General features: G+C 37.4%; 1 protein-coding gene across 1 annotated transcript in view; it reads left to right on the plus strand.

Moving 5' to 3' along the window:
• The window catches only part of LOC124788082 (MAP kinase-activating death domain protein), a 593,942-nt gene extending 577,053 nt beyond the window's left edge, over window positions 1-16,889 (plus strand). Inside the window, exon 37 of the mRNA XM_047255179.1 lies at window positions 16,063-16,889. Coding sequence (XP_047111135.1) covers window positions 16,063-16,209 — 147 coding nt within the window. The 3' untranslated portion in view covers window positions 16,210-16,889. The remainder of the gene's footprint in view (window positions 1-16,062) is intronic.
• Window positions 16,890-25,598: the final 8,709 nt, after the last annotated feature.

Consider the following 25,598-nt stretch of genomic DNA (forward strand, 5'->3'; position numbering starts at 1 on the left):
TCACAGGGGTAGGAGCCATAGGGTAGGCAGATGGGTGCAGAAGGAGCATAGTGTCTGACAAGAATAATGCAGAGATTGGGAGGGTGACGAAGAGCTATTCTAGATGTGTTGGGCCAAATTTCAGATACAATGGATCTCATATCAGGGCATGATTTTATGAAGTCTACATCTACATCTACATATACATATATACACCGCTAGACACCAAATGGTGTGTGGCGGAGGGCACAATTAGCACCAAAGTCATATTCCCCCCCCCCTGTTTCATTTGCCAATAGTGCAAGGGAAAAACAACTGTCTGCATGCCTCAGTACGAGCTCTAATTTCCCTTATCTTTGAATGGTGATCATTGTGCGATTTGAAAGTTGGTGGTAATAATATGTGCTCTACATCCTCAGTGAAGATTGGATTTCAGAATTTAGTGAGCAGCCCCTTCGGTTTAGCACTCTGTCTATCTGCAAGTGTTCCCACTTCAAACTTTCTATGAGATTTGTAACACTCTCACAATGGCTAAATGTACCAGTCACGAATCTTGCCGCTCTTCTTTGGACTTTCTCAATCTTTTGAATCAGACCCAACTGGTAAGAGTCCCATACAGACAAACAGTACTCCAAGACTGGACGAACTAATGTATTGTAAGCTATTTCCTTTGTTGAAGGACTGCATCGCTTCAGGATTCTACCAATAATCCATAATCTAGAGTTTGCCTTACCGTTACTTGTGTAATCTGATCATTCCATTTGAGATCATTTCAAATAGTCACACCCAGCTACTTGATGGATGTTACCACTTCCGAAGACTGGGCATTTATTTTGTACTCGTACATTAATGGGGATTTTTGCCTTGTTATATGCAGTAGGTTAAACTTACTAATATTGGGAGATAACTGCCAGTCATTACACCACACATTTATTTTCTGCAAATCTTCATTGATTTGTTCACAACTTTTGTGTGATACTACTTTCCTGTAGACTACAGCATCATCGGCAAACAGTCTAATGCTGCTGTCTATACCGTCAACCAGGTCGTTTATGTAAATCGTAAAAAGCAGTGGACCTATTACGCTGCCCTGGGGCACACCTGAAGCTACGCTTGTTTCTGTTGAAGTCGCCCCGTTCAGGACAACATACTGCTCCCTGTCTGTTAGAAAACTTTCTATCCAACTGCATATGTCATCAGATAGACCATAAGCGCCCACTTTTTGTAGCAAGCGACAATGTGGAACTGAGTTGAATGCCTTTCAAAAGTCAAGAAATGTGGCAACAACCTGGGAGCCAGTATCTAGAGCCTGTTGTATATCATGCACAATGGGGGCCAGTTGTATCTCGCATGACCACTGTTTCCTAAAACCATGCTAGTTTCTGCAGAAGAGCTTCTCAGAGTCTAGGAAGGTCATTATGTCTGAACACAAAATATGTTTTATGATTCTACAACAAATTGATGTAAGTGAATTTGGCTGGTAATTATGTGCATCCGAATTTCTACCCTTTTAATAGATTGCTATGGCCTGGGGCTTCTTCCAGTTCCATGGAACTTTCTGCTGTTCCAATGTTCTTGGTAGATGATGGATAAGTATGGTGCTATATTTGTAGGATATTCAACATATAATCTTACGGGGATACTGTCTGTGCCAGATGCCTTCCTAGCGTATAAGGATCTTAACTGTTTTACAATCCCAGTATGTCAGCAATCCTTTCATTTGTTCAATAATTGAAAGGGGGAATCGCGCTGCAGTCCTCTAGCGTAAACAAGTTTTTGAAAGCTGGGTTTAGAAATTTGGTCTTCTGTTTATCATCATCAGTTACATTACATGCACTGTCAGCAAGAGAAGGTACTAAATTATTTGTAGCATTCATAGATTTTACGTATGACCAAAATTTTTTGGGGTTATTTTTAGAATCTGCAGATAAAATATTGCTTTCAAATTCGTAAAAAGAATCTCTCATTGTCCTTCTGACAGCTGCTTTCATTTCGCATAATTTCTGTTTGTCAGCAGGGCAGTGATTATGTTTAAAACAACTGTGCAAAATTCTCTGCTTTCTCAGCAACTTCCTAATATATTTGATGAACCAAGGTGGATCCTTTCCCTCCCCTATATTTTTTCTAGGCACATACTTCTCTAGCACATCTTGGACAATACCTTTAAATTCCAACCAAAGATGCTGAATATCTTTATTAATGACACTTTTATTTGCTTTCCCTAACAAGAAAACTCTATGCTGTCATGGTCTTGTCGAAGTGAGTGATTGATACATTGATGCGGTCCCTAACAATCAGTCTTTCCTTCTCATCCCATCCAGTAAGTCTCCCCTGACCCGCAGTTCTCGGTAACGTTCCTGAAACCTACCCCTTTTCCTAGACCTCTCCAGTCATTTTCCTTCACCCCTCTTCCTTCCCCTTCAACCCTTCTGCCTGAAGAATGGAGCCACTGACTCCAAAAGCTTGCCTAATTATAACCTACTTTTATGTGTGTGTTCTGCTATCACTTGGTGAGTAGACTTTTTATCTACCAAATTAAATTTCAATATATCCTGTTATGTTACGCATCTTAGTTAATGCAAAGACTACTTTGTCATCACATTCATTGTTTGCAGCTGTCCTTTGATGACATTTATTATTTATCCAAATGCTCATACTGTCACTCTTTTTTATGTTTCTGCATAAATATTGGAGAAATCTTTCTCTCATCACCAGTACTGCCCTTGTCTGGCATATATAAGTCTTTGTGCCATATGAGATTAGTCTTCTCTAAGAGTTTTGTAAATTCCAACACAACCTTTTTCATTACACTCCTGAAACCCATTTCACTGAAATTAACTGTTGTATTTTAGTGCAGAATGTAACTTATGTTTATTTTAGTTACAATGATCTCTGTAGACACCTGACAAAAGAAATTGAAGTACCCAAAAGACCTTGTCACATGTCGATGTAACTCTGCACACGTATACACTATCAGAGAGTATGTGAATGACTTAAGTTGCAATTCTCTGTGAGAGGTAGTGACCACCAGAGTGCATTAGTGTTGTCCATGTTTAGTGCTGTTACCAGGCCTGGTAGTGTATATAAGGGTCATGAACAGTGGCAGGTGTTGATTGATCGTTGTGAAGGACACGGTGATGCGGTATTTCATGTGAGACAGCATTATCAGCACCTGACAGAGTCTGTAAAGGGCCTTGTTGCAGGCCTTATATGGAGGTTGGTCTAACTGTGTGATATCCAGATTTTTGGAGCGTTTTGATGTGACAGCAGCCCAATGTTTGACTTCTTGGGAAAGTGAGAACAGACTCTACTCATCGTTGAGGTTTCAGTCGACCGTGTCTCCCCAGTACAATGGAGGTTTGCCATATCATGTACTGAACACATTATAATCCTTCACATCTGCACTTTCCATCCAAGAACAAATAATGAAGCCACTGTAACATTCATTGTCATCCTTCACCAAGGAGACTAGCGGCAGCCTCTTTACAAATTACCATCCCGTGCATAGGCTGCCGTTAACACCACAACACAAATGGCTGTATTTGGAGTGGTGCCATGACTAAGAAGTGTGGGCTGCTGATAACTGGCATTGCACTGTGTGCAGCAATGAGTCATGGTTCTGCAAGACACTGGATGACTTTCATTGGCGCCATGGTGGTGATCTCGAGAGGTTCTTTCTTGCAATGTTTTGGAAAGGCATTGCAGTGTTACTCCTGGAATTGTGATTTGAGGAATAATTGGGTGTGATTTCAGATAATGGATGGTAGTGATTGAGAGAACTGTGATGGCTCAAGGGTATGTCATGGACATCTTGCAAACTCAGGTATTACCTCTCATGCAACAGTATTGCGGTATCATTTTTCAACACACAGTTGCTCATCCACATGTGGAGTATTCTCTATGAAATGTCTGTGTGATGTTGAGATGTTTACATGCCCAGCAAGATTCACAGATCTCTCCCATAGAACATGTGTGGAACCAGCTCAGATGTTAACTCCATCCCAGTGCCAGTATCCAAGATGTCAACAACCAGTTAAAAGTTTGTGGGTCAGCTTCCCTCAGGAAAGAATATAACAAACTTATGGCACTATTCCCAATTGAATCAGTGCATGCATCCAGACCAGAGGGGGTACATCCACAGGGGGTACTGATAACTGGATTCATACTGCCAAGTTCTTTGTAAAAATTTGTCACAATTTTGTATGACTGAAATAACATCACATACCCTCTCAACCCATGAAGTTTCATTTCCTTCTCCCCTTCTGGATGCTTAATTTTTGTGTCAGGCAGCGTATTTTTTATGAGGGATTATATGGATGCACTAACGGAAAAAGTCAAAATAAATTAATCAAGCCAACTAAGTATGACCAGTGGATGTGTGTAAAAACTTTGTTTCATCTTACACTGTAAACATGAAGTATTGAAAATCAGTTTGAAAGGAAATTGTACCAGTTATAATGACCAATGAAGAGTGATGATGGGTACTGATAACATTGAACTCAGTTGTTACTGTTTCAGGATATTGTCCTCACCTCACTAAAGCAAGTAAATTATTTTTACAAGAAACAGAAAGAGATTTTTTAAATTTTTTTTAATCTCTCTGTCTTCCTGTGCTATATTATTAGCTGTTTTACAGACAAGAAACAAAGGAATCTTTACCTGGAAATGGAGATGGTCTATAATGGAATGAATAAAACTAGGCAAAGGGCTTAAAGAAAGTGAATGCCCTGAATGTCTATAGTGTTCTCTCCATCTAGCCATAAGACTATAGGCAGAACTGTAGTGTCGACACGTGGTCTGTGCTATTGTGAGCTCAGTACTCTGACAGCAGACATGATAGGAACTGTTGCCATTCATTAGCAGTAGCGATTTGTGGGAGACCATGTGTCATGATTTAACAATAGTTTGTTGTGGGTGGACCACATTGAGAAGGGCTGTTGAGGCATTTAATCTTGTCTAACATTCATGGTGCCAGGTCAGAGCATACATTAGCATAATTCCCGATGGTGGGTTTAAGCAGTGCCAATACCTGTGTGATCATGCATGGACACATAGTTTCACAATGTTTTGAATGTTCTTTGCTGAGAAGTAGGATGCCTGTGATAATTCCCAAAGGGCAGAATAGTTCAACAGGGACATGTCAGCTGTGTCCAACAGGAACATGTCAATTGTGATTAACACACCTGAGAATGCCCTCAAGTGTCGAAAATAGGGGCAGCTGGCCTGCTAATTTTTGCATGTTTTCAAAAAATGGTAGTCTTGTAACATCAATTGAAATTATTCTGTATTGTGTGTAGGTGTAAGATTCAAGCTTGATTTGTTTACTCATGAGGATATTGTTGTAGTATATTAAATCTGTATTCATACAATGTATTCACCATACCATTTAGGTTGTTTGCTGAAAATTTAATAAATAGTCCACACTCACTAATATCTTTTATATGAATTGTTCAAATAAATGATGGAATATGGAAGATTGAGGAGAAAATGCTGATTCTGATAGAGGAAACAAAGTATCCATATAATAAGCATATTCCTTTTGTACTTAAAAATACTGTATTTTATCCTGACAAACAGTGCACATTAATTGCGGACTTAGTATGACCGCATAAATGCAGTGTACCACAAGCTTCCTAGTAACACTGAATGGAGGAGATCAGGTGCTAGAAGATGGATGGTCAGTGACTTCAAGAGACAACAGGCTGTCCAATTTTGACTTCACATTCTCGCCAGTGGTATACTCAGGGTGTATACGACCCGGGACAACCGGGAGATCCGGGAAATACCTGGGAATTTTTTCATCCGGGAGAAAACCGGGAAAAACCCTGGAATTTTTCAGAATTCCGGGAATTTTTCATTGTTTTAGTTTTCAGTTAATTTTTTGTAATTTTGACTGGTAAGAACCGATACTCTAACAAAGGATATTACTGTATCTCGCTACTGCAGATTAATACTGCAGCAACAAAATATGAACTAGAGAATAAAACTTAAATTGCATAGGAAAAACGCCATAAAAAAAGAAAACAGTGCTCATACAAGAATTTGCCAACAGCAAAATGTGTTAAAATGGTTTTGGAAGACTATGCATTGCTTCGTGACAACGAATTACCTCCGATGAGCGTGACGTCACAACTGTTTACATTAGATTCATGTAAGCAGTTGCGAGCGGGATCATGCGCATGCGTAGTTGAGTCGCGTATGAGTAGTACCTCCTCCCGCTTCTGGCTACACAAATGTTGCTGTTGGTTGTGTACGCAGCAAACCGGGGTATCAGAGCTGGGCGGCAATTTCAGTGGTGAGGGGGGCCAATTCGTATTGTTGAGGAAAAAAACCTTGTTTCACAAAGCGCCAAGCAGTTAGCGCACGTTAGTCTATCGATTATTCAAATGATGACAAAAGGGGATTGGGCTATTAGAGCTGAGCGGAATAAAGCTGAACGGGTGAAAGCCGTTTGTTTATGTGATTGATTGGTATGCGAATGATTAGCGTTATTATAATTACTAGCAAAGTCCATAGATTCAGACTACCAGAGTGGAAATAAACGACTAACAGGAATAACAGGTAAGAAAGATTACATTATCTTCTCGGTGTATCCAAGAAAATGAAATTTTGACAGAAAATTTTTGACCAGATCGCTACAGTAGAAAGGGCAAGTTGTACATTTTCTGGCTAGCACCCGCTTAAGTTCTATACTGGGAGAAGCGTGGAAAACGCGTTGTACGAACACGTAATAACGCCTAACCGGAGAATAATCGCTGGATAACTAAACCGGTGATTCTGGCAGGGTTAGTAGAGTTAACCGGAGAATGAATGAGCTTTGACAATGATAGGAATAGTTACAGAATTAGTGATGAGAAGACAGTTTGTTAGAATGAGGAAGGAGAAGAAGCGGGGACATCACACGGATTATGGAATAATATGACGATTCCAAATTTATACAAAAATTTCGTACTACTACTCTTCGATCTCGTGCTTCAAAAACTGGAGCGTATGAATGAAATGTGAAACTATTTCCTAAAATAAAGCAACAGCTGTTTCAGTATTAGACAACGACATTTAGAATTTTCATGTAGCAAAACGTTTGACGAACTTTGATGAGGTAATAGATTCTTTCGCAGAAAGGAAAGCACATCATGTAAAGCTGTACCAAGATTAGAGAGAGAAAGAAAAACACTAAGACTTAAGGATTGAAGAAATGTGTACTGTCTTGCTTGTCTCTTGTCGTACCTGGTTTTATGTATCCTGCATTTCACAGAGCGAAGTGGCACAGTGGTACGCACACTGGACTCGCATTTGGGAGGACGACAGTTCAATCCCATGTCCGGCCATCCTGATTTAGGTTTTCCATTATTTCCCTAAATCTCTTCAGGCAAATTCCGGGATGTTTCCTTGAAAAGGGCACGGTCGACTTCCTTACCCATCCTTCCCTAATCCGACGAGGCCGATGACCTCGCAGTTTGGACTCCTCCCCCAAAACAACCCAACCCTGTATTTCATTTTATGCCACACAGAACAGTAAGTTATTAGCTAATAGGCAATAAAGAGTCCAAATTTTCTGAAGAGTTCTTGTTCTTCCGGTGAGGGTTTCTTTTACAAAAAAAAAAAGAGGGGCATTATGTCAAACCGGCCGACTGGGAGCAGGAGAAGCACCTCAGGACATTTTAATTTCCGCTGTCCTGATATATTTTGATGGCATCCATTACAAAATATACACATTTGAGTTCCACAATGTGAAGTACAGTGACATGTGGTAGAAGAATGCTGTGTGAGGAGGAGTGGCACTGCACTTTGGCACACTTAAGACCAAATAACACTTCTTACATTTCCTCGAAGTTTTATGCATGAGACTCTTCAGAAAGATGTGCGCTGCAAAATGAACATATTTTTGAAAAGTCGTTTTTTTTTAATTTTTTACATTCTGTCTCAAATGCTCGAGAGGGGAGGGGGGGGGGGGGGGGGCATCATCTAGTATTGCCCCGCTTTGAAATATCGTAGATCTGGGGTTGATGGGCAGAGCAGTTCGAGTTACGGTGGGGGGTTTACATTTAGTGATTTTGCTGTTGCCTCTTCGTTTATTGCTCTCACATCAAATGAAAAAAAAGTGATTTCTGTGGCCGGAGCTATCAAGTGAATTAAAATACATTCACATGATTATGGAAGGCTACAATATGTCGTTAGTTCCAGAACTTATTTTATTTCCACCTTTCTGACAGTCAAGCATTAATCACCTTTTAGAACAATGAAGTTATTTTTGTCGCTTTGCTAAAGAAATTCGCTTTTTATCTATCTTTTCTGCTGAGGCAGCCAGTTTGTTTCAACTGATGTATTTAATTCCACACTATTGGCTAGTTTCAACTATTCACTGCATTTCAAGTGCAAGTTTATATTTTCTAACACATATGGCGTTATGCCATAATAAAGAAGCAAACATGAGATAATACAGTACTGGTACTCCAAGAAAATTTACATCCTGAAAATCACACTGAAAAGCTTAATATGAGATCGAGGCCTACTTCGCTGCGAATCTGGACATATGAATGTGCAGTTTAACGCGAATTATTCATTTCAGTATGGTTCAAGAAATTCCGGTTCTTTTGGAGTATTCTCTGATGACTTGTTTCTTTTATGACATAATGTAAGATGTTTTAATGTTTTACACATACAAACATATGGGCTTTCTATGTCATCGTAGCTGCGCAAGTGCGGGAACACCTCTTATGTGGCACTCTCTGGCAAATGCTGGAACAAATCTATTTGCAGCAGATCTTGGGAAAATATTGCGAATTGTGGTGTGAAAAGCGTTATTTTCAAAGTAAATTTCCTTTTGCGCAAGATAAACTATGTGTGAGAATGTACAATGGATTTCTTAAATCACAGAGCATTTGACTCTCATTTAAAAATCAACTCTTTGATGACAAGCCATCTAGAAGAATTTTGAGCCCAGAAGATCAGAGATTTATTTTGGTATTAAACATTTTACTGGCACATTTGTGTGATGTGTCTTAAAGTGTAAAACGTGCAAAAAAGATCAACATTATATGTGATAGCTTAGTTTCACTAGTAACTTATTAATCTTCATGACAAATATAATATATGAAAAGTTTGCTTTTCCTGTATCAGCACTGCATATATTAATTTAAACCATGAACTTTTCCTGTTTGAATGTTTGCACTACGTAAGTGATGTTGCTATTGGCTGACTCCATCACGTGTCCTATGCTATGAATATCCGCTGTCATCGGCTGGCGAGATATCGTGATGTGAGCTATGACAGGCGTACAAAAGCGTATAGCAATCTCGATTTCAATGCTTCAGAAAGTAACATGCTGTTTTTGGTGCAATTCGAGTTTATACTTTCGTAATACAAAAATATGCAGCATATATGTTGCTGCACATGAGAGAACTTTCCAAAATGTGGTTTTTCCCCCTGAGTTTCGTATTCTAAAGTGCCGGAAATTCTAAGCCGCTGTATAAAACCATAACCATTCAAATGACTGATAAATTTTACAGTTCTGAGGGAACATATAGTTTCACTTAAGATGGAAAAAGTGTATTTTCACCCGGGAGAAAGTGTTTCCCACCAAGGAGAAAAATGTATTTTTAACCGGGAGATCCGGGAAAAATCGGGGAATTTTTTTTCCTTGTCCACGTATACACCCTGATACTGGATGGGTAAAGTGGTTTAAATGCTTTAGAGATGGAGAGGAAGGTATTAAGTGTTACCCACATTTGAGTTGATCATGTGCAAACACAATCCCAGACGAGACCAAATCTGTACAACAGATGTTTGTAGACGACTGATCTTTGAGAACGTTGAGAATGATATCAGAAGAGGTGAAGATAAGCAATGTCAGTGTAAGCACTATTGTTTATGGACATTTGAAAATCATAAGATTTGTGCCGTGTTTGTATCAGCACATGCTAATGGATGAACAGAAGGAGACTTGGATGGAAACTTCTGGAGATTTTGTCGACGTATCTGACAAGAATCTGCAGTTTTTGGAAACCATCATTACAGGAGATGAGATCTGTAATTACCAATATGATCTGGCAACCAAACAACACTCAGTGACATGTGTTCATCATCTTACCCACCTCCCAAAACTAGTTGGCTGACAAAATCAAAGTTTAAGATGATATTGATCGCCTTTTTTGAGAATGTGGGCTTGGTCCATCATAAATTTCTACCTGACGGTCAAACAGTCAACATGGAAGGTTGTAAGGGAGTTTTGAAATGGCTGCTGCAATGCATCTAGTGGGTACTCTACTGGAGTGGAAAGTGGAAATTTCTCCGCAACAACAACTATCTGCATGCTCAACTATCGTGTTTAATGCAACACCCTCCTTATTCTCCAGATTTGGTAACAACAGACTCCTTTTTGTTACCCCACCATAAATTAGCTCTGAAAGTCTTACACTTTTGCAGGTGCTGCAGATATTGAACTACATGTGACATTGTTGCTTTGAACAGTACCACAAGAAGTGTTACTGGCAGTTTCCAATAGCTTTACAACTGATGCCAGAAATATGTTGTAGCTAATGGTGATTACTTTGAAGGCTGGTAAAGATAGTTTGTTTGTAACTCTTGTTTTCTTTAGTTCATGAGACCATTCACCAAAAATTTCAGATCCACCTTGTATGGATGTTCATCCCTGTATCTGTCAGTCCCATAGAACTGTGAAGGCAAAATTAGTCTAATAACTGCATCTACAGAGACACATAAGTCATCACTCTTTCCATGTTACAAGCATGAATGAAACAGGGAGAAATTATAAAACTTGGACAATACTTTTTTTCATGTATTGTAGATTTGTATAAATTTGCCTGTAGATTTGTAAGCCCTCTACACATAAATTAAACAAGTTGTCTCACTAATGGACATTTCTTATGCTACTGTAATTTGTTTGCTAGGGTGTATCCTTGAAATTGGCTGTTTTATTGTGTGTGTGTGTGTGTGTGTGTGTGTGTGTGTGTGTGTGTGTGTGTGTGTGTGTTTTAACACAGTAAGGAAAGAAACCATGAGAATCTCTATCAAAGTTATCTGAAATGAGTGAGATGTAACTGAATATTACTGAATGTTTTACACTTATTTTGACAGATGTCTTCATTCTTTTTTCCCTGGTACTATATATTCTATTTATCACTGGCATAGTACACCACCTCTCTTGATATAGTCTGTGCTAACCTCTTCCAATTCGATGATGTAACATATATTTTCTGCCCCTTCCTCTTACCTCTTGTTTCCATCTTTTGGATACTTTTTTTTCCCACAGACTTTGTTCTCTTTCCTGTAGTTTCTTTTCCATTTCACTTTTTCCATTTCTGTTTAGCATTGTTTACACCCTTATTTAATCTTACCCTAGTAGTAATTATTTTCCTGCTTTTGCTATGTGAATGTTATCTCAAATAAAAAAGTAGTTCTGGCTACCACAGTTGTACTTCAATTTTTATAATTGTCTAATTTTTGTTACAATAATTAGTAGTAGGAGGAGGAGGAATAGGAGTAGTTTTAGTAGTTGTAGTAGTAATAGTAGTAGCAGTACAGAACTGGAACAGTTAAATTTTAACATTAATGTTCAGTTTATTTCTGCTCGTTAAGATAACTGAACAGAGAAAGCTTCTGCAGTTGTTAGAGAAAATGCAACTTCTGCTATGCAATATAAACCATAGTAAAGAAATTAAAATGCATATTCATGATTTCTCTTTTATTCTAAAAACTTTAGAAATATTTGTGAATTCAGTTATGGTCCCTAGCTGAGGCCCGTTTATCTGCTTACAAGAATATTTTCGATGGAAGTACTAAAAAAATCGTTACAGGAAATTGCTAAAACACATTTTATGTATCCCATATAAACATCAAAAACTATATGCACTTGCTGAGTCAGTTTTGTCAACCAAGCATTTTTATACCTGTAGAGTCACCAAGCTCACTTTTACCTTCTGCGTTCCCATGTGAACTGAAAGATGCCAAAATAAAACAATTTATTTTCTAGGTGGATACTTACTTGGGATCAATAATGGATTTCCTGAAATATTTGCATGTTTGTATGTAATGTTCCATGGGCAAGTAGGTACTGCAAATGATAATGTGCAAGAGGAAATATGATGTTCAAGGATGGTCAAGTCACACCCATATAGCTTATAAATTATGACATAAGATCAGACGATTAATGAAAGCTGTCCAAAGTCTAAGAAAGAGTCCCCTTGTGCTACAACAAAGCAAGAGCTTTCTTGATTAAAATGTACATGGAACTATGAGTTACATTTGACTTTTTTCTGGAATGCTTTGTCTCATTGTCAGTCTATGCATTCATCAAACTTAACCCCTTTTGATTAACACATTTTTACTATTCTTGGAGATATTTCTAAGCAGATTAACTTTCATTGGTGAAAAGATCATTAACCCTTTATTTGGCAAATGGTGAAAATAAAAACAAAAAAAATTTCAGTGCTTATATTTATTTATTATGCTTAAAGAAATACAATTCAGTCAGTTTTAGAAATTTTTGTCAAAAATTATGAAATGTTGCTTACAAGCAACATTGTCAGCAGTAGACCACATTCACACATATTATGGAAAAAAAGTGTTTGCCAATAACCTCAAGCAAAACGTTGCCAGTACATGGAAAATTTAATTTATAAACACATTTATGCATTCCTTTTGTGTAATAGAACTGTTTCATTTTCCCTTCTAGTTCTTCTTGTAATGGAATGTTTGGAAACAGTTCCTCTTTGGAACGAAGCACGATACTAGATTGCATTTTGAACACATGACTATAGAATATCCAGATGGACAATAATGACAACAAACTTTGGGACCGTGTACAGGCCAATGCTCCATATTATCAAATTGGACATCTTGTGTAACAGTCAGAGCTGTTGGCTTCCTCCTCTTCTTTTGTGGTGCTGTTATGTCTATTGAGGGCCTTCTTACTTTCCTTTTCCCTGAAAACATCAAACCATTGGCAATATCTGCCCTAAATGACTTCAATGAGGTCTTCTTGTCCAGATATTCTCTTTGAAATACCAGCCAGGCATCTACAACCCTCAGATCTAGCATAAATCCAAACAATCTCATGTACCAACACCTAGTTTTCATTGGTACTCTGTAGAGCTCTATCAGCATACCAGCAAGGTCAACTCCTCCCATATGCTTGTTGTACTGACATACAATACAGGGAAGGGCACATCAATTCTTCATTTTTCATTGCTGTCCCATCGTTTTACTGTTGAGAGTGGTTGGACACCACAAAATGAGCTTGCAAGTGTCACAATTTTATTATCTGCCCACCTTACTAAAATGAGGTCTGAGTGACTGTCCTTCCTGTAGTCATAGCTTCCTCGTCCTTGTTTCAGTAACTGCTTCTCGTATTGTAGAAGACAGTTCTTTATTCGGTTCTTCCTTATGGTGCCCATGGACTCAATGTTTTGATTTTTTAAAAGTATGTTATAAGTTCAAGGCTGCAAAAGAAATTGCCAAAATAAACTGTGGGAGAAATATCTCTTGGAATACTTTTGCAAAGTGTAACCACAACTTGTCCTCCAATTCCAAATACTTTCTCATCATCAGCAAGATCAGTTATCATCCCCTTGCCACTATAGGGAAGAAAATCGTAGACAACTCCAGACACACCAGCATGAACAAAAATCTTAAAACCCCACTTGTGTGGCTTGTTTTGAATATATTGGCGCAAATTACCTGCTCTTGTACCTTTATATGGAAACATCATCTCATCTATAGAAAATTCCGACTCTTGTTTCTGCTCATGGCAGTTCTTTACAATTGAATCAAGAACAGGTCTTATTTTGAAAAGTCTGTCAGAAGAGTTCACAGCATTCTCATTGGTCGTAAAATGCAGGTATCGGTGGAGTTTTTGAAAGCGCTTCAAACTGAAAATGCTGGTGATTTTTTCACAGTTCATTGACTGAAACCACTAGTCAGTGTACGAAGGCATAGAAACAAGACCCATGTATATCATAACACCGTAAAATTGTTCCATTTCATTTATATAGGTGTTTACTGAAATGGTAGTTCGTTGCACAGAGTATAAGTTCGTTTCCTGCACAAGTTTGTCAATTAGTTCTGAATCAAAGAAATCTTCTGAAATAACCCAGTGGTGTATTGCCTTCATCAGGAAACACAGGAGAGAGACTTTCTGCCCTAGCAGTTGTATCTTCCTTTACCCACATGTAAGTGACTCCTTTTGTAATTTTCTTTTTCACTTGACTGGCACTTGCACTAGAAGGATTCACTGCAGAAGGTCCTTGCACATGTTCAGCTTCTGAGATTTCACTTCCTGAATCAGAATCAGTTTCTGGTATAACTAGGTTATGGAACTCAGATTGACGCTCTAGAATATAGTCTGGATCATCATCACTGCAGTCTGCCAAAACTTCGAGTTCAGAGTCTTCAGATTCGCTTAGATCAGACAAAGCCTGGTTTTCTATTGGAACTACTATTCCTCTTGCTTTTTTAATTCCATAAAATATTATGGAATCCATAGCTAAAAAGCCCCTGAAAATAAAAATGTCTACTCTGTCACGCCGTAAGCATATGTAATATACTAATGGCACATGTCCCAACTATGTGCAATGTTGCTCACAGGCAACATAAAAGTTTTATACTATTTACGTAATTCAAAACAATATTAGATTGAAATATTTCTGCTGTAAACTCACGTCTGGGTATTTATTGAAGAAAATCTGCTAAGATTACTGCCAATTTATTGAAATACACTCTTTCAGAACCAAAATAAGACACCCCTGTTGATCACACGAGGAGATCTCTGTAACACCAATGCACAAACTGCCATCTAACATTATGTTGATAAAAAGATGACAAGAAGTTTTTGACATCACTATTAGATATTTGTGTGGTCATATTCCTCTTTCGCACTAGATGACTGTATGTCACCACAGAAGACACTTTTAAATGTACTTATGCTTTGTAGATAGGTTATTCATGAAGACCGAAGTGAATGCTTTTAATGCCTTTATAAAATTTCTGTAAAAGATATATGGACATAAAAACATGTTCAAAGACCAGTGGACTGATTAGAGTACGATAAGTTTAGTCAGAAGGCATAGCAGAACGAAGAACAAAAGACAGAACAATTGTGCATTAAGTTGAAAAACTGGGATTGTAAAATATATATGGGAGAGAAAAATGGACAGATAGAGATCGAGAGAGAGAGAGAGAGAGAGAGAGAGAGAGAGAGACAGACAGACAGACAGACAGACATAGGGTGTGTGTGTGTGTGTGTGTGTGTGTGTGTGTGTGTGTGTGTGTGTAATTAAATCTCTCAATGTTTTTTGAGCAGCGTTCAGTTAAATCGTGTTATGCAATTTGAATCAGATCCTCTTTCTTTGCACATAACAGCTTAAAAATCATTTGTAACGTTTTGCTAAGCCAGAGATAACCAGACAGCCTTGTGGAATAACAATGTTGTCTTTATTTCAATAGTTTCTGTGTAGACTCTCGAAGCATCTCTTATCACTTTCACATTGATTGAACTCACTATTATAACCTTAGCTGTGTGTCTAACTTTCTTCAGTCAGTTCTGGAAATTCCAAACATTTCAACAGTGCTCATGAATAGATTCCTTTAGAACCTTGACTGGGGTCCTCTTCTGCAGACTCAGTAACCAGAACTGACACACATTACATGTTCTAACAGTAGCTTTCAAGAAATTATTGAGAAGAAAGTAGACACCATCTGCCTATAAGCTGACAACATATGTGTGGACAGAGATGTGTATGCTCATATTTATGTCAAGTCAGGCCCTGTTTGAATACTGAGTAGTCTACATAGGGATTTTTTCCTGCATATTGAATGCATATTAATCCAGTAACACAGTAATGATTTTGCTGAATTGAAGGTGTGATAACATAGTTCATATCCAGTAACGATTTGTTTTTGTACTTGCGCGTAATGTGCGTGTAAAGTTTTCATACTTTTATTATTTGTTCAATGTGTTCCAGACTTTATAAATGACAAATCTTTGCTTTAATAACTTTATTATCTGTGCTTCTTTATTGTGCATAACAAAATAAAACTAACTGTCTGATTTTTCTCTTATTTCAGTCAGATCAGATTTGCTACTCGGTGCTGTGTGTTTTCTCGTATGTCGCAGCAGGACAAGAACACAGGCATTTGCAGCAAAGCCAAGGAGATGGGGTGTCTCTTCCATCACAACACCACTCGTCACACTCTCCGCAGCATCTTCATTGAAGTTCTGATTTCTATGCTACCTTGATTTCTTATTGATTCCAAAACTATGCTTTATTACGGTTTAATATTGGAAGCTTAATAACACAAATAAGAAGTTCAAGTTATGTACAAGTTTTGTATGAAATGTTCAGGTTATGCAAAATGAAATGAATGCTCAGTTTGAAAAAGTTGTTGTAGCTATTTATTTAAATTCTTAAATTGCATAAGTTTTGTGTTCTCATTACCATATAACCTACAGCTATGCAATGTTATATGAATATGAACTCTCTTGCAAAAAACAATGTTAAAATTTTGTGTTCTCCTTACCATGTAACTTACAGCTATGCAATGTTACATGAATATGAACTCTCTTGCAAAAAACAATGTTTATCAATTAGTGCCCATACAGCTTTTGATGGCACAAGGGCTCCATTATCCAGAACAAATGTGAAATGCCAATTCTCATTTGATTTCATTTGGTCTTTAGTTTTGGTCCACATAGTTTACCCAGCAGCCTCTTACAAATGTACTTGGATAATTTATGGGTCCACTGCATGTTACGGGACAAATAGGGTATTTAAAATAAATACCAAGTGCAACTAATACAACACCAAATAGAATATTAATGATATGTTATGTAGTCCCAATATATTATTTCTTTCTAATGAACACAAATTCGGTATCTGCCTCTCTCTCTCTCTCTCTCTTATTTTTTTTTTTTTTTTTTAGAAAAATTGTGTTATGCCTCATGGATCAGATTCTTTTTCCTTGCACATAACAATTTAAGAATCATGTGTAGTATTTTGCTACTTGCAAGAGACATCTTGATGTAAGAATACAGTTATGTAACACTGAAATTACCGAAATGTAAAACTGATTCATAAGTAAATACAAATACGAGACATTGTGTAGGTTGCACATTTGAGTTGTTTGTTTGTGAACAAAGTTTTGGGATTTGTGATTATTTAGACAGAAAAACTTCTTTTATGTCAGTAATATGTGTGAGACAGTATCTGTTAAAATGGTGTGGGGATAGCTGTGCTTAAAGCAATCCATATATGAAACATTACTATGGCATTATTATGAAGATGTGACAAGGCAATAATATAGTTGTGGTATTGCATAAATGCAGGTGAAATGTTAGATACTGTTGTATATGAATAAACACAGGCTATGAAATTTTATACGAGACAGTTTGCATTGTTTTGTAATTCACTGTGACTCAGAGTGATATTAATTTTTGTAAATACAATGTTGCCATTAACTAAATTTTAAGATTTGTATATCTGGTTGTCACTGAACTGTATTGCAATATATAGATCTGTGTGTTGGATATTATAGCCACAATTTTCTTTCCCAGAATTACAGTATGTATCACCAATAATTGTTGTGTCATATAAAGATAGTTTTTCCAGAATTTTTACAATAATTATTATAAAAAGCAATAACTGCAGTTCATTGTTGAGATAAAATAATCAAATGGTGATCATAGATCTGTTTTAAATTTTGAAGCTGTTTAATGTTAAATAAAATACAAATGTGTGGAACTGAGAAATTGTTTACACATTTGCCTGTTCTTTGTAAGCAATTTTGAACACCATGGTAGTGACCACTAGTGCTACAATTATAATTTGCACTAAATTCTTTTCTTTAAATGGATGTTGTGTAACTCAAAATGCCGCAGACAGTCTTTAATACTGTTCATAAAATTCCTTTGTCTTGAGAGGCAAATGGGAAAATGGCTCTGTTTCATAATTTTGTTTGTTGCACAACCCTTTCGTCTATAAATGGATTATGGTTATTGAACAAAATATAAGGTACAGTAATTCAATGAAGACAGAAATGAACTTCAGCTTACTGAGTTACAGCAAACATAAAATGCTTAAAAAGTCATATTAACACTACCAATGAGCATTGGCAAAAGAGGTAATGTAGTTGTAGAATGTGAGGATATTCAGGACTTAGGAAGTGAACTCAAAACAAGTATTCTGGGTCAAGAGAGATACAGAAAACAGGATGATGACAAAATCAGTGCATGATGCATACCCCATTTTACAAACTTAGTACATGTTACTTTTTGTGCTTCCTCACATCATTTGTTGCTATGTGGTACTATGAAGGTTTTTCTTTTTTGTCTGAAAAAGTGTCATTTTGTAAATGCTTTCCTTAAAAATGTATGGTCTAAACAAAAATATTTTTCTTTATATCACTAATTTATTTTTCACAGATATTCATCTAATTCTTGAAGTTTAATGTGCATTATATATTGCAACAAAAATCATGCCAATACAGCCAGATGCTGTAGAAGCAATGTTGTGAGGTACTTAAATAACATTAAACAGAATTATTGGGCTTTAGTCATAGGGCTCTAATCATATAGGCAGATTTAACTGCAGCTATAATTAACAGTGAGTCTCAAACTATAAGAATTTGTTGGAACCCGAGAAAAACAAAATGCAGTATTTCTGGGATCCGCTATTTGTGGAAATAGTAATTATTGATTTTTATTGTCATTTGCAAGTAGTAGGCAATTTTTTTATTGCACACTTTTTATACATAATACCATACCAATAAATTATGCCTTTTCTGAAATCTTATAATTATATTTTTTCTTTTCTGAAATGTCCTTAACTCACTATAAAAAGCAATATGGGGTTGTGTCACCTGATTTCTCAAAGAAAATAGTTTGTATCTCTACTGGAGTGCTGATAATGCTGCAGTATTGCCTTAAAAAATATTGTGTTTTTGTATCATGATTTGCTTCAAATTTCAGTGGTCAGTTGTAGTAATTACAAGTAATAATTCTCTGCTGGAAACAATTTCTTCACAGTAAACAGCTGCATTGACAGCAGATATAAATGTTATAGGTTCTTCTTAATGCTGTTTACTGGATGTGTCTTTCTCAAATTGTGAATGTGGTTATGTATTACATATGCGTTATATTTCTCCTGCATCTGTCAGTTGATTGAAACAATATTCTAATTATATGACAGAATGCCAATTGAACAATCAATGTACGTCTCACATTACCATGGGTGTTCCATCTGCTTCATACGCAGATTAAAATATTTAGCACACATTTGGTTTGAACCACATCTTAATCCACAGGTTTCTAAAGAAACCTTCATTTACTGCAAGTATTATTTTGTGAAGCTGTTCATCCTCACACAAACACAATTTTTTCAAACACTATTGATATTGTAATATGTGCCTGCAATTGTTACAGAAAATGTGTATGTCCATAAAGACACTCAAGACAATGTTATATTTATATTAAATTTAGAGTTTTTGTAGAAATGTGTGTGTTGGGAAACATGTAAGAACCATCTGTGGTACTGTAGTGTGTACTTGAGAGTGTGAGTAGTTTGGTTTGTAAATATGTATATAACATATTAGGAAATATTTTTTGTAGCTTTAAGACAGATTGTAATTTTCTACGTTTCTAGCACTGATGCTTTATTATTTGTTAAATCCATTTGTACTTCAGTAAGGAGTTTCATATCATTCCAGATAACATTCTGAATGTACTGTATGAGGTGCTTCCTCATTTTTTGTTGTAAATAAAAATCAGTATGAAATGTTACATACATCTGATGTAGATGGTGATGTACTGCTTTGCAGTTAAGTAATATCTTCAATGTTGTGCCTCCTGTTTAAAGTGCAAAAGTAGTGTGAGTGTAAAATAGCATTGCATGTTTGAATGACATGAATAATGAACTACTTTCTGTTACTTGTTTTTGTCAGAAATTAGAATTTTAATATATTGGTACTGGACTAATTGTTTGTATGTTTCTATGCTGACAAAGTTCAGCCACATTTTCATTTTTTGTTAGTATTGTGATTAGACTTCTGTAGCATTAGTAGAAGCATTGCTTTACGTAAAATATTTCAGTGCCATTACTTTATCTGAATTTCTGATGTTCACCAAATTTTGTGTGTTGTGGTAAATGAAGTTCTACACCCATTGACTGCTGATGAATACTGAAAACTGAATATTTAGTTTTTGAAGAAAAAGTTCCTTGTGTAGGAGATAATAAGAATCAAAGAGAAAACAAGAGATTGACATGGTAGGGAAATGTTACATGTAAATATATTGCACACAGAACTATGGATCAATGAAAGTATCTAAAATGAAGGAAAGAGAGGGTCATGAGAAGAATATTTGTTTTCAGAAATGTAATGCTGGTTGTTTGATAAAAAAAAATTACTTTAAATTTCAGCTGTATTCAATGAGTGTGAACTTATCCACCATGTTACATTAATTATCCTGCAACTTGTTTTCCCATCTCAAAATTTAAGCTTCATGGTAAACTTTGACTGTTATAATGAGGACTTAAAAAATGTTACACCTTACGTATGTAAAATGTAACAGAGGACATGTTAAGTAACTGTAATGACAGATCCAATAATACTATTGTAAGACAGTATACAAGAACATGGCCTGTGATGCTTAATGTCATAATACTGGAAATTCCTCCAGAAAATGTATTTAGTTTTCTTTATGGGATAACAATTTATACAAGGTTTGTAAGAAATCTTTGAAACCATAGCATGCATTTGTGAGCCATTCAAAATCATGTTGTGTACATTTTAGTTACATATTTGTGCAGCAACCAGAATAAGAATTTGGCTAAAATGTCCAATTTTATGGATTGTACTCATTTCCAAGGAGAGCCATAAAATATATTATGTATTCCAGTATTACATTTAATCTTGTGGTAAATCCTGAAGAAACACATGTTATCTTATTTAGAATCAAATTACCATGTATTAATTGTTTGACTCCCCATTTTAGAATTATGCTATTTTTCGAAAATAAAAGGCATGTTTTCCAACAGTTATTGTTCAGTGTTGTGATTAAACCATGTGTGTGCATTGACTTCACTAAACTGAATTAATAGTTGTACATAAGATCCAAAGATGCTCTTGCATGTAATGCATTAAATTATAAGTATTCTCTCACGGAAAGTGGATCTGACTTAAAAATGTTATTCACTCATAAGTAACAGTGTATATTGAGTCCTTAAGAAATGGTTAGACAATTTAAAAAGGCAAATTCTGTAGCCATATACTTGAACTACTTTCATTTAATAAAACACATAAATAGCGTACAACACATAAAAAGCATTAATCATATCAGCTGGATTTGGAAAATAATGTGATTGACTTGAAAATCATTGTATATGCAAATACAACTTTGCAAGTTGCAGACCAGTATCCACAGTCATGCCATGTATCTCTATTGGATTGTACTTCACTGCAGCTCAAACTCCTCACAACTCTTGCAAGGTGTGAGTTCAGTGGCATAGACTTCCTACTTCAAACGCTGCTACAAAAAGCAGTCCCCAAGTAGATAGCCTAGGGTGGTGTGAAGAGCAAACATCACCCCCATTGCAAACTACATGGCCCCATGGAAAAAATGTAATGGGAAATGCTCTTTAATACATTTATTTACAGAGCACCACCTTGTTGGAATATTAGACATCATTTTGTATTATAAAAAAAAGTAAACTGTGTGATCACACCCAGAAGACCAAACAGTGCCGAGAAGCCACTGTGTAGTCTTCTGCCTTTGGGGAACATTAGTGGTAAAGGGTGGCAGGATGTTCTTCTGTCACCACCAATTTGCCCACAAGGACTGAATTTGTGTACTGCATCTTGTTTCATCTACTGCTGGCTTATGTGAAAGTAAGCCAACATTTTCTAAATATTTGCAGATCGTTTAACTGAGGCAGGATGTAGGTATCAGCCCAGTATTCATCTTGTCAGATCAGGGAAACTGCCTATAAACTACATCCATGCTGGGCAACATACCAGCTCTCATTGTTAATCCAACAGGTGTATTTGATCCGATCCAGAGGTGGCGTGCCATCCCAAATCCCAGAAGTGGCATATTAATGTGCATGGATTTCTGGGAAGATCACCTGTAGCTCAGATGCATGCATTGATTCAGTTAGGAAGTGTGCCGTAAAGCTGTTGTATCCTTTCCTGGGGCAGGCTGACCCACAGGTGTTGTAAATAGTTCTTTATGTAATGAGTACTTGCACTGGGATGGAGGTGACGTCGAACCTGTTTCCACAGATGTTTGATCAGGGGCATACTGTGGGATCTAGCTGACAGTTCATAAAGACGTGCTGTGTGTGGACGAGCATTGTCTTATTGAAAAATGATACCTCAATACTGTCCCATGACACAGGATGTTTGTGACATACCATTGTGCCATAAAAATTTCCTTGGTCACTTTCAGCCATGTTGCATGTTCTGATGATACCCAATACCTTCTTCATCATGTTGATGGGTGGGCGTAAATCTGTCATTTTTGAAGGGAACAACTCCTTGACACCTTACTGCAGGACAGAGACAAGCTGGTGTTGGCTCCATTACACTCTGACGAACTTCAATGTGGGCATCCATGGGTCCAGTGGAGCTCTTGGAAGGCACCATGACAGCTAAAGAGTATTGCACACTGCTTGCAGTCCACATGCACCCCTTCTTGATGATCATGTTTCCCGATGGCAGTGGCATTTTTCAACAAGATAATGCTCCATGTTAGAAGGCCAGGAATTGCTGGAGTGGTTGAGTAACACAATGGCAAGTTCGAATTGATATGCTGGCAAGTTCCAATTGATATGCTGGCCACCCGACTTGCCAGATCTGAACCCGATTGAACATATCTAGGATGTGATTGGATGAGGCATCAGAGCTCATTGCGTCCATCCCCAGAATTTATGGGACTCAGGTGACTGAGTGTGCGGATGTGGTGCCAGTGATCTATCAAGGCATTGTTTTGATGCCATGACTAATCACCACAGTTATACGTGCCAAAGGTGGACATACCAGCTATCAGGTGGGTGCTCACAATGTTCTGTCTGATCAGTGGATGCTACCAAGCGTACTAACAACATTACATATAAACAAAACTAACACAGTTTTGTGGCCATTCTACCTGTCCCAGAGAATTGCAGTTCTAATCTTTTACATGCCCTCTGATGGTGTGTATGTGAACAAAGTTACATTGACATCCAACAGTGTCTTATCAGTGTTTTAGCTTTTTTTTCAGGATGTTTATAATTCCCTTGTTCAATTTGTGAAGCTAGCAATATTTTCAGTGAACCAAGCGCATTGTTAAATATCATCATCATCGTCATCATCATCATCATCATCATCATCTCAGGCTTTTCCCACGTCATGTGTGGTCAGTGTTGATTTGCTGGATCCTTCTCTCCCATAAATGCCTATCCAGTGCTTCTTCCCTGAGCCATCCTTTCTCCCATAGGTCCCCTGCTACCTTGTCTTTCCATCTCAGTTTCGGTCTTCCTCTTGTCCTCGATCATTCAATTTCTGGGTCTTCAACTCTTCTCCCCACATAGTGCTCCCCTCTTCACTGCCCATGTCCACACCATCTTAGTCTGCTTTCTTGGATCAACTTCCCTATGGGTCCCACTTTTACTGTTCCCCTGATGTACTCATTCCTTAGTCTATCCTCTCATGTCACCCACACATCCATCTTAACATTCTCATTTCTGCCACTTCCATCTTTTTCTCTTGGGATTTTGTAACTGGCCAAGTTTCTGCACTATACAGCACCACAGGCCTCACCACAGACTTGTAAAGCTTTCCTTTCATTCTGCAGCTAACCTTCTTATCACACAGTACTCCGCTTAGTTTCCTTCAGTTCATCCATCCACTATTTATCCTGTGCTGTATTTCGGCCTCCGTGCCTCCATCACTTTTCATGTAAGAGCCTAGATATTTAAATTTCTTGACCAGCCTCAGTTGTTCTCCTTGCTTGTTAATATATAGATCTTTTGCATTCTTTGAACATATATACCCTGTTTTCACCCTGCTAATTCACATTCCCCTTTCCTCTAGAGCTTTTATCCACTGTTCAAGCTTGTATTGAAGTGCCTCCTGGGTGGGTTCATAGATTACAACATCATCAGCAAACATCATTCTCCAAGGTGCCTCTCTTTCACCTCTTTGACTAGTACATCCATGACAAGGTCAAAGACATATGGACTGAGAGCAGATCCCTGATGTAGTCCTACTCTCACTGGAAATGCCTTTGTTGCACTTGCACTGCTCCTGACTTGTGTTATTGCACCTTCATACATGTCTCCTACCCCCCTGATATATTTTTCTGGCAGGCATTTACTTCTCAGACTTCTCCATATCTCTTGCCTTGGCACTCAGTCATATGCCTTTTCAAGATTGATAAAGGCCATATGCAGTTCAGCTTATACTTCTCTGTGCCTCTCCATCAGTTGCCTTACTGCAAATATTGTGTTGGTTTTTCCTCTTCTCCTCATAAACCCAAACTATTCTTCACATACTTCAGTTTCTAGACACAATCTCTTCTCAGTTATCCTTTCCCAGATCTTCATTGTGTGGGACATCAGTTTTATCCCTCTGTAATTGCCACAGTTTTGGTTATCCCCTTTCCCCTTATACAGGGTGGTCCATTGATCATGACTGGGACAAATATCTCATGAAATAAGCGTCAAATGAAAAAACTACAAAGAACAAAACTCGTCGAGCTTGAAGGGGGAAACCAGATGGCGCTACGGTTGCCAAGCTAGATGGCGCTGCCATAGGTTAAACAGATATCAACTGCGTTTTCTAAAAATAGGAACCCACATTTTTTATTACGTATTCATGTAGTACATAAAGAAATATGATTGTCTTAGTTGGACCACTTTTTTTTTTTGCTCTGTGATAGATAGTGCTGTAATAGTCACAAACATATGGCTCACAGTTTTAGACGAACAGTTGGTAACAGGTAGGTTTTTTAAATTAAAATACAGAATGTAGGTACATTTGAACATTTTATTTTGGTTGTTGCAATGTGATACATGTACCTTTGTGAACTTATCATTATCAACCTCAATGCATTTGGCAATAAGTGTAAGGACATTCCTCTCAACAGCGAGTAGTTCGCCTCCCGTAATGTTCGCACATGCATTGGCAATGTGCTGACGCATGTTGTCAGGCGTTGTCGGTGGATCACAATGGCAAATATCCTTCGACTTTCCCCACAGAAAGAAATCTGGTGATGTCAGATCTGATGAACGTGCGGGCAATGGTATGATGCTTAGATGACCAATCTACCTGTCATGAAATATGCTATTCAGTACCACTTCAACTTCACACAAGCTATGTGCCAGACATCAATCATGTTGGAAGTACATCGCCATTCTCTCATGCAGTGAAACATCTTGTAGTAACATTGGTAGAACATTATGTAGGAAATCAGCATACATTGCACCATTTAGATTGCCATCGATAAAATGGGGGCCAATTATCCTTCCTCCCATAATGCCGCACCATACATTAACCCACCAAAGTCGCTGATGTTCCACTTGTCACAGCCATCGTGGATTTTCCATTGCCCAGTAGTGCATATTATGCTG

This window comes from Schistocerca piceifrons, chromosome 3 (assembly GCF_021461385.2).
Source record: "Schistocerca piceifrons isolate TAMUIC-IGC-003096 chromosome 3, iqSchPice1.1, whole genome shotgun sequence".
NCBI lineage: Eukaryota > Metazoa > Arthropoda > Insecta > Orthoptera > Acrididae > Schistocerca > Schistocerca piceifrons.